Consider the following 18,674-nt stretch of genomic DNA (forward strand, 5'->3'; position numbering starts at 1 on the left):
ACAGATATGTCCAGTGCCTAGCACAGTGCCGGACACAGAATAAGTACTTGATAAATGTTGCCTGTTATCCTTCCCAGCAGTATCCTTCTTCTTTCTATTCATTCCCAAGCCTGTCATTAGCCTACATGAAACCTTTGATTACATTCAGAAAAGCCCCCTCCTTTCTTCCATCTATTGGAAATTTGTTATAACATGTTGATTTTTTCCTCGTGGTTTACTGATTTGTTCAAGCAAGACCCTTTCATCCAGAATAGTTTCAATCAATATTGCCTATGATGCGAACCCTACAAAAGAGCGAGCCTTGCCGAATGCTCAGCCTGCAAAATCGTCCCCGGTGGCCTTGCCTGTTTGGGGAAAGTGACACTGAAGGATCAGCTGTGGGGCTGGGAGGATGGAGATTCCTTCCCCAGGACATAGGAAGGGTCCTTACCTCTTTTCAGTTAGAGCCGTGCGGCTGAAGTGCAGGACCAGCTGGTGCAGGGGGTCTGGCTTCTTCTCCTCCACTTCTTCCTCCTCCTCTTCTTGCTCCCCAGCTTTCTGGGGGAGGTGTGGGGCTTTGGAAAGGGATTTCTAGAGTCCCCTCGCCCATAGCCCTCCCTGATGGGCTAGATTTTTTTTCATCAGCCCTCACATGTTGCACCTCCCCTTACCCCTCAATGTGAAAGGTGACCCCTGGAAGTGTACAACCAGCAGCCAAGGCAGCCCGCCCAACCCCCTACCCCTATCCAGCCCCGCCCCCTACACTCGCAGACAGGCCCCAGCTCACTGAAAGGTCATCTATCATGCGATCTTCAAAACTGTGGTCTTCAGTCAGGATCCACGCGGCCTTATAGCTCTCCAGGAACATGTTACACGCCCGGTGCCTGCGGGGGAGCGGTGCGTGGCGTCACCGAGACCTTTCCCGCTCCGGGCCTCCCCGTGCTCCCACACCTCTACCTTCCCCAGCCATCCCCCAGACCCCGTCGTGTTGGCACGCCCTCCTCCCGCCTCCTCAGCTGCCCCTTCTCCACCGGCCCTCAAGCCTCCCTGTTCCCCGGGGGGGCTCACGTGGGCAGGTTGTACAGGGGGGTCATGCGGAAGCAGGCCACGACCGCCCTCCGGCGCTGCTTGGACAAGAGCTTGTGCCACACGGCTTTCTTGGATTTGTAAGGGTGCTCGATCTGGGGGAGGGGGCAATCTGTCATGTCCCCAAACCCTGCCCCTGACCTGATTCCTACTCCCAGTCCCGGGCGAAACTGTCGGTCTACATCCAGGCTCTGCGCCAACAGTCAACGTTCTGACCTGGGCTCTCCTTCCAGACCAAATTGTCTCTCTCCTAGGCCGCGTGCACGGGTCCAGGGTCATAATCCAGGCCCGCCCCCCCATCCCAAGACCCACCCAAGGCCCCGGCCAGAGTCAAGGTGTCTTCACCAGGCCCCTCCCTAGACCCCTCAATTCTGTCCCTGGCCCGACCCCTAGGTCCAAGATTTAAGCACCAGGTCCTGCCCCAGATCCAAGTTTCCATTCCAAGCCTCCAGTTCTTCCAGGCTCCACCACCCCAGGCCACCAAAGGTTCACTCTCAGACCCCGCCCACAGCCTCAAGGCCCGCCCCTGACCTGCCCAGAGGCCTGAGGTTCAGCCTCAGGCCCCGCCCCCAGCCTCAACCCCGCCCCCGCCCCGCCCAGGGGCCCACGGTTCAGCCTCAGGCCCCGCCCCCAGCCTCAAACCCCGTCCCCGCCCCGCCCAAAGGCCTATGGTTCAGCCTCAGGCCCCACCCACATCCTCAAACCCCGCCCCGCCCAGAGGCCTACGGTTCAGCCTCAGACCCCGCCCACAGCCTCAAGGCCCGCCCCCTGCCTTCCCAGAGGCCTACGGTTCAGCCTCAGACCCCGCCCACAGCCTCAAGGCCCGCCCCTGACCCGCCCAGAGGCCTATGGTTCAGCCTCAGGCCCCACCCACAGCCTCAAACCCCGCCCCCGCCCCGCCCAGAGGCCTAGGGTTCAGCCTCAGGCCCCGCCCTCAGCCTCAAGGCCCGCCCCCGCCCCGCCCAGAGGCCTACAGTTCAGCCTCAGGCCCCGCCCTCAGCCTCAAGGCCCGCCCCTGCCCCGCCCAAAGGCCTAAGTTCCAGCCTCAGGCTCCGCCCATAGCCTGAAGGCCCGCCCCTGCCCCGCCCCTTGCCCGCCCCGAGACCCAAGCTTCGGCGGCTCGCGGTAAGACCCCTGCAGCCCCCAGCCACCTGCTCCAGGTGGTAGAGCACCGCAGACACTTCCTGGACTCTGCGCACGATTTTCTCGGGGTCGTCGGCGTCCTCCTCGCGGCCCGGGAGGCCCCGGTACAAGGCCATCTGCCAGCGCAAAGAAGGGGAGCCTTCGACCTGAGGGAGGAAGGAAGGTGGCAGACGTGAGGGCCCCTCTCCGACCGGTTCCCCGCTCCCCAGCCGGGCTCCCCAGCCGGGCTCGTCTGAGGGCCCCTCTGCCGCGGGTGGGCTTCTGTGGCTGCCCCCCGCCCCCCCTTCGGTGCTGTGACGATTCAGTGGGTGAGTACAAGTTAAGGTCCCTCAGAATGCCTGGTACACAGTAAGTGCCCTTGGCTGGCATTGTCGCTCTGGTCCTAACATGCCCCTTCCGTTTGCGGATTAAGGAAGTTACCTTTCCCTGAAGGTGAAGGTTGTTTTGCAGATATTCCCGGACCTCTTCGTCTGTGTCTTTCTGGGGAGACATGGCCAGGCTGGGTCACTGTGATGTCCCAGCGTCCTCCTTAACCCTCACCCCTTTCCCTTCCAGGCTATCACCCCAGCAGCTGGCGGGGGGGGGCTGCGTGGGGTGGATTCTAGGAGAAACGGAAAGGGTCCAAAGGCCAGGAATGGTCAGAAGGGAGTTCTGGAGGCCACAGTCACACCCTGAAGGGACAGTGAGGATTAGAGGGGCCTTGGGGTGTGAGAAGAGGTAGGGGATGATGAGAGAATGTTCTCGAAGGTCAAGTAAGGGCACCGATGGGTGATTGGGGGTCAGATGAGAGTCAAAGCAGGGCTGGGGGATGGGCAGGGAGTTTTTGAAGACCAGAGGAGGTGAGGGGGTTATAAGGGAGGCCAGATCAACAGGTCATGAGGGATTGGGCAGCTCAAGTCACTGGTGGGATTTCCATGGAGGCCAAAGGAGGGGTCAGTAGGGGAGATTTCTTAGAAGACTCCCAGGAGACTGGGACCCTCAAAAACCAAGCTGAGGGGTCAGAGGGGGCCTGGAGGGCTCTTTGGGTTCTTGGCAAGACTCAACAGATCCTGGGAGGAGCTTGGGGTTTTGAGGGAAAGTGTCTTTAGGGTTCCAGGAAAGGGAGTGTTTGTGATACCAGGGGGAACCAGTGGTCGTCAAGGCCCCAGAAGGGTTAATAGGTTGTCAGGGAGCTTAGCAGGTCCTGGGGAGGAGGGATTCTTAGGATCCCTCTATGGGGATCTATGGCTGACAAGGATGGGGATTTTTATCCCTTAAAAGGTAAGGGATCCTGGGAGGCCTCCTTGGAGTCTCAGGGGGCTTAAGAGGGTTGAGGGTGGTGGAGTCAGTTGGTCTTAGGAATTTTGATGCATCAGAGGCCTGGGTGTTGTTCTGGGAAAGGGACCATTAGGATCCCACTGGCACCCTCAGAGTCTTTGGGGCCTCTGTTGGGTCTTAACAGAGTCAGGAGGGTGGGGCCAGCAGGGCCCTGGGGGGAAAGAGGTGGTGAGTTGGAGGGCTCAGGGGACTTCCAGGGTTCAGGGGAGAGCCAGTGGGATCATGGGGAACTTGATGGGTCCCAAGGATTTTGAGGAGGTCCTGGTGGAGGACTCAGAGGAGTCTTGGGAGGGACATGGTGTCTTGGTGGGGCCCTCAGGGTCCTAATAAGTTAGGCATGGTCCTGAGGGAGAGGGGCGGTGTTCAGTAGGGTCCTCGAAGGCTCAGTATGGTCCGTGGGTCCCAGGGATCTTAATGGTATTCCTGGGTTTCAGTTGGGTTCCAGTTAGAGTCCTTAGGTCTCAGGGTTCTGGGAATATCCTGAGGGGAGTCCTCAGAATCATGGGGTGGGGAGTGCTCAGGACATCCTAGGGACCCCTTGAGTCCTCAGGGTCCTAAGAGAGGGCTGCCAGTAGGGTCCTAAGAGAGGGCTGCCAGTGGGGTTCTGGGGGTTCAGGAGGGCCTCAGGGGCTGGTGAGTGCTGGTTCCCACAATGGGGGCTGTGCAGGCACCAGGGCATAGCGGTTCTTGGCCTGCGTGATGAGTTCCTGGTCCGTGGGTGCACACATGTTCAGGCCAATGGGAAGCATCTTCTTGAGCGTGGCCACAATCAGGGATGTCTGCACAGAGTACCGGTCCCCTCGGCGCTTCTTCTTGCTGCGTTCCTGGTCCGACCCACCTGACTGTGGGGACAGGGGGCTCAGCACCAGCCCAACTCCCAACCCAGCCCCAGGACCCAGCCCCAACCTCCGCTGTTGTCCACACTCCAGCCCAACACCTGGGTGCCAGGCATCCCTTCCCCATCTCAGAGCCTGCATCAGTTTCCACCCTGGACCTTGCTGATCTGACCTCAGGCCCCCAGCCCTCACCCTAGATCCTCCCAGACCCCAGCCTCTATCTCAAATTCCCAACCTCTATCCCAAACTCTCCCAGATTTCCCCAAATTCCAGGCTTTTCTCTGGTAGTCTTCTCCCTGGAACCCCTGATGACTTTAGTCCAACACCTCCCTTCCCCTACACTATGCACAACCCTATACTTTATATCCCAAGAGTGAGTTCCCAAGAATGAAATAAAGATGCAGAGCCATAAAGAGTCTCAAGACACAAAAGAAGTTGGAAGAAAAAGAGAGACACCGAGAGACTGAGACAGATGAGGAGACAGGAAGACAGAGGATGGAAGAGAGATCCAGAAAGATCCGGAAGCAGAAACACGGGGCACAGAGCCCCACAGCCGTGTTCTGGAGCCTTGGGTGCAGACCCATGGCCAAGGCCACCCCAGTCATGCCAAAGAGAAGCCCCGGTGACAAGCTTTGGCCAGAGCCACATCCACTCCGGCTCAGGGCGTGGAGCACGGCCCACGTATGTGCCAGACACCGCCGAGGCCACACATGCAGCATCCCACTGGGTCCTCGTGGGGCCTCAGGGCCTGGGGCCGCCGCCCAGCTGCCGTCCGAGGCTCAAAAAAATAAGACGCCTGACTAAGATCGCGCAGCCAACTGCCAAGAGTCAGGATCCGAACCCAAGTCTATCTGGTTCCAGAGCCCAAGCCTTAAACCCAACCATGCGCGTGCTTTCCCACCCCATCCCTGTTTCCTATGACCTCAGACCACAACGCTTTGATGCTTTGAGGAAAGCTCAGGGGTGGTTTTTTGTTGTTTTTTTTTAAACAAAAGTTAAAAAAAAAAAAAGGTAAATGGCCAAAAGCTGAGTGTTGGGAAGGGCATGGATGGTTGGGGCAGGGATCAGGGAGAGAAATAGGCTGGGGGCTGGGAGCCAAGGGTGGGGGTTGGGGAACGGGGGCGGGGTGTTCTGGAGGGGATGCAGAAGCTGGGCTGAGGGGGAGGACAGGGTATTAAGCCAAGAGGCATGCGGAGGTCCCAGATGTGGGGCTGACCTGTACATCTCCCGCCTGCTTCATCAGGTTGCAGACAGAGACAAGAAGGGTTACCCTCGTCCCTCAGAGAACCCCAGGCCCGACTCCAAGTGGGTCCCCCCAGCTCCCTTGCCCCAGCCTGACACATGTCCCCTAGCTGGGCACTCCAGACCCCGATTCAGGACAGGGAGGGGTGGGGGAGTTGTTCTTTAGGACCCTGAAGAGGGCAGTTCTGAGAAGCATAAGGGGAGAGGAGCTGTGGGGTATGGGATAATGGGGATACAAGGAAAGATATGGGTAGAGGAGGACATCGGGGTGGAAGAGGGAAATGGAGGAGGGGAAAGGAGGGAAAAGAGGGAAATGAGGAGGAGATATCAGGGAGGAGGGAGATGGGGAGGAGGAAGAGATGGGGAGGAGGGAGAGGAGGAGGAGATGGGGAGGAGGGAGAGGAAGGAGATGGAAAGGAAGGAGATGGGGAGGAGGGAGAGGAAAGAGATGGGGGAGGGAAAGGAAGGAGATGTGGAGGAGGGAGAGGAAGGAGATGGGGAGAAGGGAGAGGAAGGGGATGGGGAGGAGGGAGAGAAAGGAGATGGGGAGGAACGAGGAGAGAGGAGGGACCTGGAAAGAGGGTGATGGGGACAAGAAGGTATATGGGGAGGACGGAGGAGATGGAGGCAGAAGGGGGAAATGGAAGGAAAAGGAGGAGGAGGGAGACGGGGAGGCAGGAGGAGGGAGAGGGGGCATTATGACAGCTGCAGGGAATGTGACTGGGACAGGGCAGGCTGGTTGGGCGAAGGGGTCAGGTAGGAGGTCCTGAGGGTGCTCCCCCCTCCCCGCCAAGTCCTCTCAGAGCAAAGCACCCACCTTGGCCATTTTGCTCTTGTTGTCGGCAGTCAGAAATGACATGTTGTTGATCTCGTTCTGGACCACGAAGTTCTGCTCCTCTCGCTTAAAGTTCTGGTGGGGGAGGCAGTGTCAGGATCAGACCGGGTGGCGAGGGTCACAGCAAGGAGGGGCGGAGTGGACAGGAACTCACGTGGGACTTGGACCAGTAGATGAAGATCTCGCCCACCATCCTGAACAGCTCCTCGGCGCTGGGATTGGGCTCCGTCAGCCAGTGCGCCCTGGGTGGGCACGGAGGGGGCCAGTGAGCCATGGGGGCAGGGACCCGCACAGGGAGCTCCCAGGGGAGGGGACCGCCCAGTCCGGGGGGGGGGGATTTTCTGGGACAATCTGGCCATTCAGGTGATCTGAAAATCTTAACCATTCCTTTAAAATAAGGGATCCTTTTTTCTATCTCTACCCTTTTCCTTGAAGGGTAACAAAGTGTCAACTTGGCGAACAAGCACAGAATGCACACACTTGTGCAACCGCCACCCAAGTCAAGAAATAGAACACTTCGGGGATCCCTGGGTGGCGCAGCGGTTTGACGCCTGCCTTCAGCCCAGGGTGTGATCCTGGAGTCCCGGGATCGAGTCCCATATCGGGCTCCCTGCATGGAGCCTGCTTCTCCCTCTGCCTGTGTCTCTCTCTCTCTGTGTGTCTCATGAATAAATATATACAATCTTTAAAAAAAAAAAAAAGCTTAAAAAAAAAGAAATAGAACACTTCTAGAACCCAGAGGTATCTTCACCGCCCCTCCCAGCCATTCTTCTTTCCCTCCTCTCAGGTGACCCTCATCCTGCACGTGCGTTATTTTTGTCTGTTCTCGAATGTTACAGAAATAGATGGTGGAATATGTATTCCATTTTTAATTTTCCGGGCTTCTTTCAAGATTCACCCATGTTGCTGTGTGTTGCCAGGGTTGGCTCATTTTCGTCGCCATGTAGTATTCCACTGTGTGAAGTCACCCCAGTTTACTTGACCCCAACTCTTTGACCCAGGGCTCTGACTCCTGGGAACCTGCCCTATGGCAATACCCGCTCATCAGCGCAGGATGGGTGGGCCCGGGCGGGTGGGCGGCAGGAGGTGGGAGAGGGGGCACTATGACAGTTGCAGGGAATGTGACTGGGACAGGGCAAGCTGGTTGGGTGAAGGGGTCAGTACGGTTGGGTGGAGGATGGGTGGGCCCGGATGTCCGCAGCACTCGTACCACGGCTTCCCATGTCTGCTCCGACAGACATAGCTAACCAATCCGAGCCCCCTTTCTTTTTATTTATTTATTTATTTATTTATTTATTTATTTATTTATTTATTTATTTATGATAGTCACACAGAGAGAGCGAGGCAGAGACACAGGCAGAAGGAGAAGCAGGCTCCATGCACTGGGAGCCTGACGTGGGATTTGATCCCGGGTCTCCAGGACCGCGCCCTGGGCCAAAGGCAGGCGCCAAACCGCTGCACCACCCAGGGATCCCCCGAGCCCCCTTTCTTACACAGCCCTGGTTGATGCAACCTTAAAACCTTTCAACTGGGCAGCCCGGGTGGCTCAGCGGTTTAGCGCCGCCTTCAGCCCTGGGCCTGATCCTGGAGACCCGGGATCGAGTCCTAGGTCAGGCTCCCTGGGTGGAGCCTGCTCCTCCCTCTGCCTGTGTCTCTGCCTCTGTGTGTGTGTGTGTGTGTGTGTGTGTGTGTGTGTGTGTGTCTCATGAATAAATAAATAAAAATATTTTTAAAAATTAAATTAAAAAAAATCTTTCAACCAGGATGGAACCTGGAGTTGAAATTTATTCACGATCCCTGGATTAGGCTGCCCCTAGGAGTTAATAATTCTCTAAATGGTGCTTCTGATTTAAGGGGGGTGTTAACAGTTGGCTAAAAGCTGCTCCGGCTTTTATTAAAGACCCGTTTCTGAGGAGAAGCAGGCTGGCCAGACCTCTCGGAAGAAGGCCTGACCTTTGGGCTTCACCGCGAAGATCAGACCGCCCCATCCACCCGAGCCTGGAGACAGTGCTGGAGGGGAAAGTGGGGCTCCTTATAGCCAACACGGTTGCCTCACACTGGCTTCAACTCAGGAGGTGTAAAGGAGCAGAGGGGGGCAGACACCAGTGGGCTGGGTTTTGTGGGCCAGAAGCAGAGGTCAGTAGGGGATGTGGTCAGAAGGTTGGGTAAGATCAGGTGAGAAGTTGAAAAAGTTAATAGTAACTCAAAAGGTGGGGGGGCCAGGTGGTGTTCAGGGAATCGGGAGGTCAGGCTGACTGCGGATGGGGACGCCTGGGGACATGCTGACCTGTTGTTGTCCACGTAGCGGATGAGCAGTGGGTAGAGGGCGTACAGGTCCCGGCAGAGCACCGAGAACTCGTCCCGCACCAGGAGCTCGCCCTCCTCCGCTTCGGCCTTGGCCTCCAGACGCAGCTGCTCTTCCTCAGCCACCACCTTCCCTGCCCGCTTGCGCAGCCGCCCGATGGTGGGGATGAAGTGTGAGTGCAGGAGCTCAGGCCGGGCCCGGCTCACAATGGGCTGGGCGAACACTGCAGGGGCACAACGGGTGGCCGGGGACTTGCTGCTAGCTGGCCTCTTGACCCTTGATCCCATTCCTGACCTCTGCTCCCAGCCCATGATGCCTGACCTGGACCTGTGACCCAGCAGTGATCACTGACCCCAGCCTGACCCTGCCTTCTGACCTCAGCTTCTACCTCTGATCCCATTCCTAATCTCAGGCCCTGACCTCTGATCCAGCCCCTGAGCCTTGGGCCCAACCATACCCCTTGAACTGAACCTGTGATGCCGGCCTCAGAGCCGCCCCTGACCTCTGACCCCAACAACTGAATCATAACCTAATACCTACCCTAGCCCATGACCTCTCACCCTAGTCTTTAACCTCTGACCTAGCCCATACCTAGACCCCTACCTCATTCTGTGACCCCTGGTTTCTTACTCCAGCCTCTGACCTCTGGCCCTGGCCCCCAATCTCTATCTTGAGCCAGCGCCTGACACAGAACTTCTGAGCCAGGAATCCCAGTCCTTTAAAGACTCATTTCTTGACCTCTGACCTACAGCCCCCTCCATAGCAGAGACCCTGATGCTTGACCTGGTTCTCTGACCCTTTGTGTAAGGAACCCATCTCTGACACAGCTCCTCACCCTCTCCAAGGCTCCAGATATTCAGAATCCAGCCTAGAGGACCCCCAAGACCCATCCATCCACCTATGAGCCTGAGATTCTGACCCCTTGTGATGACCCCTAGCCTTCTGACCCTGAGAAAACCTAGACTCCCCCCAACTCCCACGAAACCATGGACCCTGGAATCTCCTCCTCGCTCCATCAGATCAAGGCCCCTAGCCCCAGGACCCTAGCGCCCAGTCCTCAGGGGCCTGGTGCCCCCAGACCCACCTGCGAGGCGCTTCATCCATGAGGCCTCGTCAATGCCCAGGTTGTTGACGATGATTCTCAGGATGTTACCCAGCAGGGAGTTGAGGTGGTCAGAGGTGACAGCTGTGCAGGGTGGGGGGGCCCCAGCGGGCAGGGCAGGTGGGGGGGCCTCGGGCCCGCGCTCCCACCAGCGGGGCAGGTAGCTGCACAGCATGGGCAGCGTGATCTCGATGACATGTGGCATCTCTGTATAGCGGGCCCCCGACTCAGCCAGCCCCCCGATGTCTGCCATGAGCCGCTCCAGCACCGGGATGTCAGGACACATCTCCTCCACGCTGTTGGGGAGCCCCAGGACTGGGGTGCGGGGAGGAGTCAGGCACCCCGACCCATCACCCTCAGACCTCAGTGTCCACAACCCCACCCCAGGGCCCCCCCCAAGCTCTGGAGTCCCCCGCCGCGCACAACTTACTGGCCCGCTCCCGGGGAGACTTGGTAGTGTACACCGAGCAGGCGTTGTACTCGTTCAGCTGGGGCTCCAGGAAGGCCACGGGCATGGCCGCTGCCAGGCGGGCCAGGCACTCCCCGAGGGCTGGGCGCAGCCTGGAAGAGGGGGCGACTTAGCTCCCATCACCGCCCCTGCCTGCTGCCTGGTCCTGGGTCCCAGCCTCTGTCCCCACGGAAGTGCCTCTCCCCAGAACTCTTGGGAGCAGAGCTGCGGTCCGCCGAGGGCACAGGTGTGGCCTTGTCCGTTTTTTTTTTTTTTTTCCTCCATGAAAGGCACAGAGAGAGAGAGAGAGAGAGAGAGAGAGAGAGAGAGAGGCAGGGACGCAGGCAGAGGGAGAGGCAGGCTCCACGCAGGGAGCCCCATGCGGGACTCGATCCCGGGATCACGCCTGAGCCCAAGGCCGACACTCAGCCGCTGAGCCACCCCGGGCGTCCCGACCCTGGGCTTAAGTGCCCTCTTGCTCCAACCGGTGATCGCAGCCCAGGAGAGCCCTCCCCGGTGCCCCGAGCTTGCTGTGGCTCCCACGTGCCACCCCCATTCCTGTGTGCCCCCTGCCAGGGCAAGCTCGGCCCCCAGGGAGGCGCAACCTGGCATCCCGCGGGCCTGGTGCCCATTGGGCCTCGGAGCCCGAGCCGGAGGCCGCCACTTCCTTCGCTGGCCTTCCCCTGAGCGCCCTCACGTGGCCGCCTCTGTGAACTGCAGCTGCCGCCAAGCAGGTCTGTGGACTTAGAACTCGCCCCATCGTCTCCTGCTCCCCCCTGTCCCTGAGCCCCCACGGCACCCACCCCAGCCCCAGATATGGCTCTGTCTCCTTACTTTTCCACGTAAGGGTTTTTGGTGGTTCCCAGGGAGTAGATACTGCACAGCGTTCGGTAGCAAGAGACCTGGACGTCGTCCACTGAGGGAGAGAGGAAGAGTGAGGGTGGGGGATGCAGCCGCTATCCCAGTTCTCCCCGCCCTCCTCCCAGTCTCCGGATACTCAAAGGCAGTTGAGCAAGTACTAACACTTTCTTGGCCTCAGTTCCCCTGTCTGTAAAATGGGCATAATTATAGTATCTTCCTCGTGGGGTGGTTGTGAGGATCAAGAGTTAATGCGGGCGGCCGGGGTGGCTCAGCGGTTAGCGCCACCTTCAGCCCAGGGTCTGGTCCTGGAGACCCGGCATAGAGTCCCACGTCAGGCTCCCTGCATGGAGCCTGCTTCTCCTTCTGCCTGTGTCTCTGCCTCTCTCTGTCCCTCATAAATAAATAAAATATTTTTAAAAAAAGAGTTAATGGTTGGAAACCAACTGGAACATGGCACACAGCAGGCACTCAACAAAAGCTAGTTGTTCCTTCCTGAGAGAGGAGTCATGGATCTCTTTAATGACATGATGGACACTGTTTCCGGAAAAATGCAAGCAAACATCCAATCCTGACTATAATTTTAGGTCATCCACTGTCGTCCACCACCCGCCCCGCTGCGGGAAGACTAGGTTACGAACCTCAACAACTTCACAAATGTCATGAGGCAAAAAGAGGGTAAGGGGCAGGTTCTAGATTGAAGAGACTATATGGACATAACTGCCCTCGCAATGAGAGAAACTTGACTGGATTCTGATTTAAAAAAAAAAAAAGGAAAAGCAAAGGCATTTTGAGGGTAATGGGGGAAATTTAAGTAGTCAGGCTACGTACGTGGTGATAATGATATTGCAATTAAATGAGAAAAGGTGCTCATTCCAGAAGATGCAGACTCAGTACTTAGGGATGAGGTGTCACCGTGTGTGCAACTCACGTTCAAAAGTTTGAGAAAATGGTTTATAAACACTTTCACCCAGAAAGTGAAAGGTTAAGAATATGGGGCAAATTATTAACAATTCTCTTTCTTTGACTTTCCTGGATACATTAAAATTTTCTAAAGAGGGGCACCGGGGTGGCTCAGTGATTGAGCGTCTGCCTTTGGCTCAGGTCATGATCCAGGGTCCTGGGATCCAGTCCTGCATTGAGCTCCCCATGGGGAGCCTGCTTCTCCCTCTGCCTGTGTCTCTGCCTCTCTCTGTGTGTCTCTTATGAACAAATAAATAAAATCTTTTTTTTAAGTTTTTTAAAAAGATTTTATTATTTATCCACGAGACACACACACGGTGGGGGAGGGGGAGCAGAGACACAGGCAGAGGGAGAAGCAGGCTTCATGCAGAAGCCTGACATGGGACTTGATCCTGAGTCTCCAGGATCAGGCCTTGGGCCCAAGGCGGTGCTAAACTGCTGAGCCACCTGGGCTGCCCAAAATAAAATCTTTTTTTTTAAAGTTTTTTTTTAAATAAATAAAATTTTCTAAATAGGGGCACCTGGGTGGTTCAGTGATTGAGCGTCTGCCTTTGGCTCAGGTCATGATCCCAGGGTCCTGGGATGGAGCCCCAGTTTGGGCTCCCTGCTCAGTGAGGAGTCTGATTCTCCCTCTCACTCTCCCTCTGTTTTTTTTTTCTCTCTCTCTATCTCAAATAACTAAAATCTTTAAGAAAAATAAATAAAATTTTCTAAATAAAATGTAGGGGTGGGGGAAGTACCCGACCCAAGCACAACTTTTCTTACTTTTGTCAAGAGGTTCTAGTTTCAAATAAACCGTGAGCTGACACATGGCCCCCACTCTCTGCCAGTTCCCACTGCCCATGGGGCCTCCAGCCCATCCTCGACACTTTCCAGGGTATTCCCTGGGTCCCTCGCAACCACCAAGTCTCGAACTGACCTCAGCATCTCCCCAAAACTGGTTACTTCTTCCACCCCCTGTCCCTTGGCAGCCCCACTGTCCGCGGGGCCCGGGCCAGGGCCATGGGCCCCACTCTGCCTGCCTCCCCTCCACAGCCCACCCCTTTGGCCTCCTGAGCATCTCTCCCACCTGCTCCTGTCCTTCCCCCCTGCTCCACCATAGTCCAGCCCACGTCTCATAAGCCTCTTTGTTCTGAGTACCCGACACCGCCCCAGGTGTAACACCTTGTCTGTGTCTCATTAGCAAAGGCATGTTGCACCCTGTGTGCCATGTGTCCCAAGACCCCAGGGGCTGGGTCTCACACCATACGTGCCGTTTGGTAGCATAAACAGGGTACACGCTGCTAACGGACTCCCAGTACCTGCTCTTAACGTTTTTCTGCTCTTTTCTTCTTCCTACTAACAGACCTCTGATATTTAGCTGGACACACGACCTCCCAGAATAAAGGCCACTTTCCCAGCCTCCCTTGCAGTGACACGTGGCCACATGCTAAATTGAGCCAATGAGACAGAGGTAAGCAGGAGTGATGCAGATGGCTTCTGGGTCATTCCTTCAGAAGAACTGCAATGCCCTCCTCTTTGCTTCTTCTCTTCTCCTCCAGGCTAGACTGAGGATGCCATGGCGTGCCATCCTGGACCCCACGGATAGAGGCAGTCTCTCCGAGATGGCAGGGTAGCAAGGTGGGGGGCTCCTGGGCTTCTGACATTATGAGCCACTTATAATGAGCCACTTATAACTAGACGTAACATGAGAAAGAAATATACGTTCTTCTTGCTTAAGCTGCAGTGGTTTAGGGACTTTTCGTTAGAGCAGCAGCTGAACTCCTATCCTCATTAACTCATTCTGTTACTTCCAGCTCACTGAGTGCACACTTGGCTTCGAGCCCTGAATCCACACTCGCAAACACCTGGGGGCTCTGTTAGCCGCGCTGGGACGGCCGGCATTGGCCCAATTGGCCCCCGACCCCCCGCCCTCGGGGCCAGGGGTCCTTACGGATGACATCGTCTCCGAACTGGTGCTGGGCGATGTGCTGGAAGAGCGTGGTGAGGACGGGCAGCAGGGCCACGGTGGTGTAGGTGAGGTTCTGGCCCACACCCTTCACCTGCGTGCGCGCCTGGGACACCTTGCCGAGGCGCAGGTTCTCCACCATCTTCTCGATGTCCTCCGACGCGCTCTCGAAGAAGGAGCGGAGGCCGGCCTTCACGATCTCGGGGCCTGACTTCATCACTGTCCTAGGAGGGAAGCCGGGGTGCACCCGTTCTAGAATCTGAGGTTCTAGATTTCAGAAAAGCGAGGGGAACAGGGGTGGGAGTGGGCACCGTGCCCCGTACCTGGCATCCAGGGAGCGGGCCAGGATGTGAAGACAGTTGACCACAGCTGGAGCATCTGTCCCTGGGAAAGGAGGACAGGCCAGGGTAAAGGAAGGGCTGGAGGGCAGTGCCTTGCTCTACATCTATCTCGTCCCGAACCCCACCCCCACCTCCACCTGGACTCCATAGGCCCCTGTCCTTCCCCAAACCCGCTGTGCCTCCCCCATCCCAGCTCTGACCCCTTGGGCCATCAGTGCCCAGCCTAGGGGCTCTGTGAGGTCAGGGCCCGCCGCTGTCCCAGTCCCAGCCCTGTCCCCAGGATGACCCAGCCCATGCCCAGGTACACCCAGGTGCGCCCAGGTGTGGAAGAACACAGTGAGGGTTGTGCCAATCGAGGCAGGAACCAGGAACCAGGAATGCTTTGGGGTGAGCTTGGTGGGTGATTGCAGGGAAAGAGGAAAGACGGGGAGAAGAGCTCAGGGAACAGAGCTACTTACCAAAGAGAGACACTCGGTGGCGGACAAGAGCGGCAAGCTTGCAGAAGAGGCTGAAGAAAGAGGGACAGGACAGAGGAAAGACTGAGGACACCAAGGGACCAGGACAGCAGTGGTGCAATTAGAGGGACAGAGGGACAGGAAGCAGAGCCGGGAGGGTGTCAAGTGGTTGGGAAGAAAACGAAAGAGAGGAAGGGTGAGGAGGGGCTGGGGAGATGAGCAGGTTTGGGAGTCAGGGGCAGAAACCAGAACCGGGGAGGCTGGGGGCTGGGGAGACTGGTCTGTCTTTCTGACCAGGCAGCCAGTCCATCCATGAAAGTCCCATGTCCTGGGAAAACCCTTGGGCCCAGGCACAACAGGACAATTGGTCACCCTCAGCCTTCAGTTCCCTCTGCAGGTGGAGTGGTCGGTGCCCAACACCCAGGACAGAGCCCCTAAGGTCCAGAGTTGGGCAGCAAGGGTCCAGGATCACAATCCTGTGAGGTCAGGGGGCTGGGTCAGAGGTCAAAGCAGAGCCCACCTGGTGATCATTTCCTTCTCCTTGTTGGAGGCATGGCCGCCACTGCCCAGCACTTTGGCTGGTGTGGAGAGGAAATAGAGGCAGTGGTTGGTGAAGTACTGGTTGATCAAAGGGAGCAGGATCTGGGGGATGGGGAGAGGAAGAGATGAGGGGGACTGGGTGAAGGGTGGGGGAGGCCACCGGGTCCCCAGCCCCCTCCAGTTTTCTGAGCCCACCTCTCACCTTAGCAAAGAATTTAATCTCCTGTTCGTGTGGGGACTTTTCCACTCGTCCACTGCTGACCACAGCCTCTGGGGGGGGGGAGGGAAAACAGGGGTCATGGTGGGTTCAAGGCTGGGGAACTCAGGGTGTTCCATTGGAGAGAGGGGACACCAGGGTAAAGGTAGGAAAAGATGAGAGATTAACTCTTGGTATAAAGTCCCCTCTGTTGGCTTTGAGGTGAACCTCTCTCCCCAATCTTTCATCTAATCCCCTAACTCCTTGATCAAACCCTTCCTGAGGCTGAAAATGGGGAGGAGGATAAACTCAGATAGGGTAAGGCCATGGGACATCCCCTTCCTCACAAGCCCTTTTCTTCCTGAACTTTGATACTTGACACTGAATCAATTTGGAATGAATAAATGAATGAATAAAACAAGAAGTCACTGCAGACAGATTAGAATTGCTTTTAGAGTGGAAATCAATTTCAGAAAATAATAACAGTGACCGTAATTACTACTACTAAAATACAACTAAAATAATAAGGCTGGCTCCCATTGTCAAACATTTGCAACGTCCCTGCCAAATGTGAGAAATGTGCTTGCACATCTCTTCCCGACTTGGGGGTCTGTATAGTGGGTCCCTCTTCTTCATTTTACAGATGAGAGAACTGAGGTGAAATAACTCAGCCTGGGTCACCCAACAAGAAAGGGACAGAATTGTGGCCAGTTATGATGGACAGATGGGGAAACTGAGGCACAGAGAGGCGAGGGGCTCAGCACAGAGTCAGCACGTGGGACCCAAGGCGAGATGTTTGAGTCCTGCTGTGCCACTCATCTGAGGGGCTCCGTGGGTGGCTCTCAGGGACACGCTGGGATCTCTGGGGGAAGCTGGGAGGGATACGAGGGCCAGCTGTGATTCTTAGTAGCATGTAAGAGACATGTGCGGGGGAATACCAACAGCCTCAAAAGAGTTCCAGAATCTGCCCGGTCCTCACCCTCTTGGCCCCTACGTCCAGATGCCATCCCCAGTGCAGCCAAGGGGAGTCTGTGAACACCTGAGGCAGGTCAGGGTCCTCTCTGGCTCAGAACCCTCCTGTGGTGCCATTCCCCTCAGGGCACTCCCCACCCTGCAGAGCTCTATGCGATCTGCCTCCAACACCTGGAGGCCTGGGATCCAGAGTCTCTCTCACATTAAGTTCCCTGCAGGGAGCCTGCTTCTCACTCTGCTTATGTCTCTGCCTCTCTCTATGACTCTCGTGAATAAATAAAATCTTTAAAAAATTTTTTAACCAGTTCCACTTTCATCCCACTTCTATTTTCCTTAGCTGACTCTAGTGTAATCTTGTTCTCAAAACACTAACTGTCTTCTAAAAACCTAAGTTATCCGATGTTAATTGTCTGAATGCACCACAGGAATGTCAGTGCAGGAGGACAGGGACTTTGGTCTCATTCGCTGTTATGTTCTCAACACCTTTGGACCAGTGTCTGGCACAATAATGAGATACGGGGAGGGAAGGACAAATGCATGAACTGGGGCCTGAGGTGAAACCGCGGGTACGGCCGGCTGACGGAGGGACTCCTCCGTACCCAGGTGGGCGATAAACTCCTGGGAAATGTCCATCCAGCGCAGCAACTGCTGCAGGAAGCCAAAGGCGAATCGCTTCTCAATGGAAGACGTGTCCAGCTCCATGTCCTTAAGGCCTCTGCGTGGACAGGCAGAGGGGGTCAGCCCGGAGGGACGGCCACCCTGTTTCCCAATCCTCTCCAGCTCCCCTTTTGCTCCCCTAGGCCCAGCCTCCACAGCCTTCGGCCCCACGCCAAGACCCCCTCAAGTTCCTGGATGTTCCCTGACTCCGCCCCCACTCCAGACACCCCTCCTAGCTCCTCCCCACCCCGGCCCCTTCCTCCTTTGGCCCCGCTTCTTGAGCCCTCCCCTCTCTGGCCCCAAGCCCCACCCCTCGTGGCCTTCTCCCCTCCCCAGGCCCCGCCCACTTGGCCACACCCCTTGGCTTCAGACTCCCGGCTCCTACGGCCCCGCCCCCTTTAGCCCCTCCCCCTGGCCTCGCCCGCTCCTCGGCCCCACCCCTCTTGGCTTCCTCTCCTCTCTGGCCCTCCCTCACCCTCCAGGCCCCGCCCTCTTAGTGTCCTTCGCACCCCGCCCCCTCAGGCCCACCCTCTGGGCTTCCTCTCCTCTCTGGCCCCTCCCTCACCCTCCAGGCCCCACCCTCGCAGCCTCCTCCCTTCTCGGGCCCTGCTTCGCCCCAGCCCAGCTTCTCCGGGCTTCTGCCTCCCTGGTTCCTCCCACATTCCCCGCTTCTCCCCGGCCAGACTCGCAGCCCACGTGCCTGGTGACAGCGTAGCCGTTCATCTGCAGGAACTTTAGCAGCTCCTGGGCCTTCTCTCGATCTCGCGCCTTCTCCTTGGCTGTGAGTGTGTCGTAGGGGACTAGCAGGGGGTGGGTCCCACCACCTGGAGCAGCAAAGACCAGAAATCAGAGGACTGGGGAGACCCAGGCCATGATCATGTTGGTGGCTCCTGCAGCTGCTGGCATGCATAATTATAGTAACAAAAACAGAGATAAGAATAACCAAAACATGGCTTTCGGATGATCTTCATAGACTCAGCAAAACCTTAGGGTAGTCGATGGTGTTGTTATTGGGGGGGGGCGGGGTGAAAGCAATTGTTCAAAGTGACACAACTCTAATCTAGACCCCTATGACTCTGGAGCCTATGCCTAGAGGACTTTGGTGAAGAGGGATCTGTGCGGGGATGCGATGGGCTCCCTTACCCTTGGCCTCGAGCTCCTGCTTCTTCTTCCGCCCCCACGTGTTGTGGTAATTTTCTGCCAGTTGTTCTGCCATGGCCTGGGAGTGGGTGAGAGAGTCAGAGGATGTCCTCCCCAACCCCAACAAACACCTCCATGCCTAGGAGGCATACCTCCTAGATGAAGGGTCAGGGGTTTCACCTGCAGCTCCCGGGACAGGGTAACTCCGCTGAGGTCGGGCGGCTGGGGGTTGTAGCCTTCTCGTGGATCGTAGGTCTGGGAGGACGAGGGAGGGACGGGAGGGCTTGATGGGCTGGCAGGAAGCCCGGGCC

At 57.0% G+C, this 18,674-nt stretch overlaps 1 protein-coding gene across 1 annotated transcript in view; it reads right to left on the bottom strand.

Moving 5' to 3' along the window:
• The window catches only part of RYR1 (ryanodine receptor 1), a 117,391-nt gene that overhangs the window by 43,677 nt on the left and 55,040 nt on the right, over window positions 1-18,674 (bottom strand). Inside the window, exons 55-75 of the mRNA XM_055309977.1 lie at window positions 18,544-18,618; window positions 18,367-18,442; window positions 17,924-18,047; window positions 17,166-17,281; window positions 15,601-15,668; window positions 15,379-15,500; window positions 14,862-14,911; window positions 14,386-14,446; window positions 14,048-14,286; window positions 11,128-11,209; window positions 10,276-10,406; window positions 9,828-10,160; window positions 8,726-8,966; window positions 6,593-6,680; window positions 6,421-6,513; window positions 4,197-4,367; window positions 2,629-2,688; window positions 2,217-2,354; window positions 1,048-1,160; window positions 767-863; window positions 431-537 (exon numbers count right to left, since the gene is read on the bottom strand). Coding sequence (XP_055165952.1) covers window positions 431-537; window positions 767-863; window positions 1,048-1,160; window positions 2,217-2,354; window positions 2,629-2,688; window positions 4,197-4,367; window positions 6,421-6,513; window positions 6,593-6,680; window positions 8,726-8,966; window positions 9,828-10,160; window positions 10,276-10,406; window positions 11,128-11,209; window positions 14,048-14,286; window positions 14,386-14,446; window positions 14,862-14,911; window positions 15,379-15,500; window positions 15,601-15,668; window positions 17,166-17,281; window positions 17,924-18,047; window positions 18,367-18,442; window positions 18,544-18,618 — 2,585 coding nt within the window. The remainder of the gene's footprint in view (window positions 1-430; window positions 538-766; window positions 864-1,047; window positions 1,161-2,216; window positions 2,355-2,628; window positions 2,689-4,196; window positions 4,368-6,420; window positions 6,514-6,592; window positions 6,681-8,725; window positions 8,967-9,827; window positions 10,161-10,275; window positions 10,407-11,127; window positions 11,210-14,047; window positions 14,287-14,385; window positions 14,447-14,861; window positions 14,912-15,378; window positions 15,501-15,600; window positions 15,669-17,165; window positions 17,282-17,923; window positions 18,048-18,366; window positions 18,443-18,543; window positions 18,619-18,674) is intronic.

This window comes from Nyctereutes procyonoides, unplaced genomic scaffold, assembly GCF_905146905.1.
Source record: "Nyctereutes procyonoides isolate TBG_1078 unplaced genomic scaffold, NYPRO_anot_genome, whole genome shotgun sequence".
Lineage (NCBI taxonomy): Eukaryota > Metazoa > Chordata > Mammalia > Carnivora > Canidae > Nyctereutes > Nyctereutes procyonoides.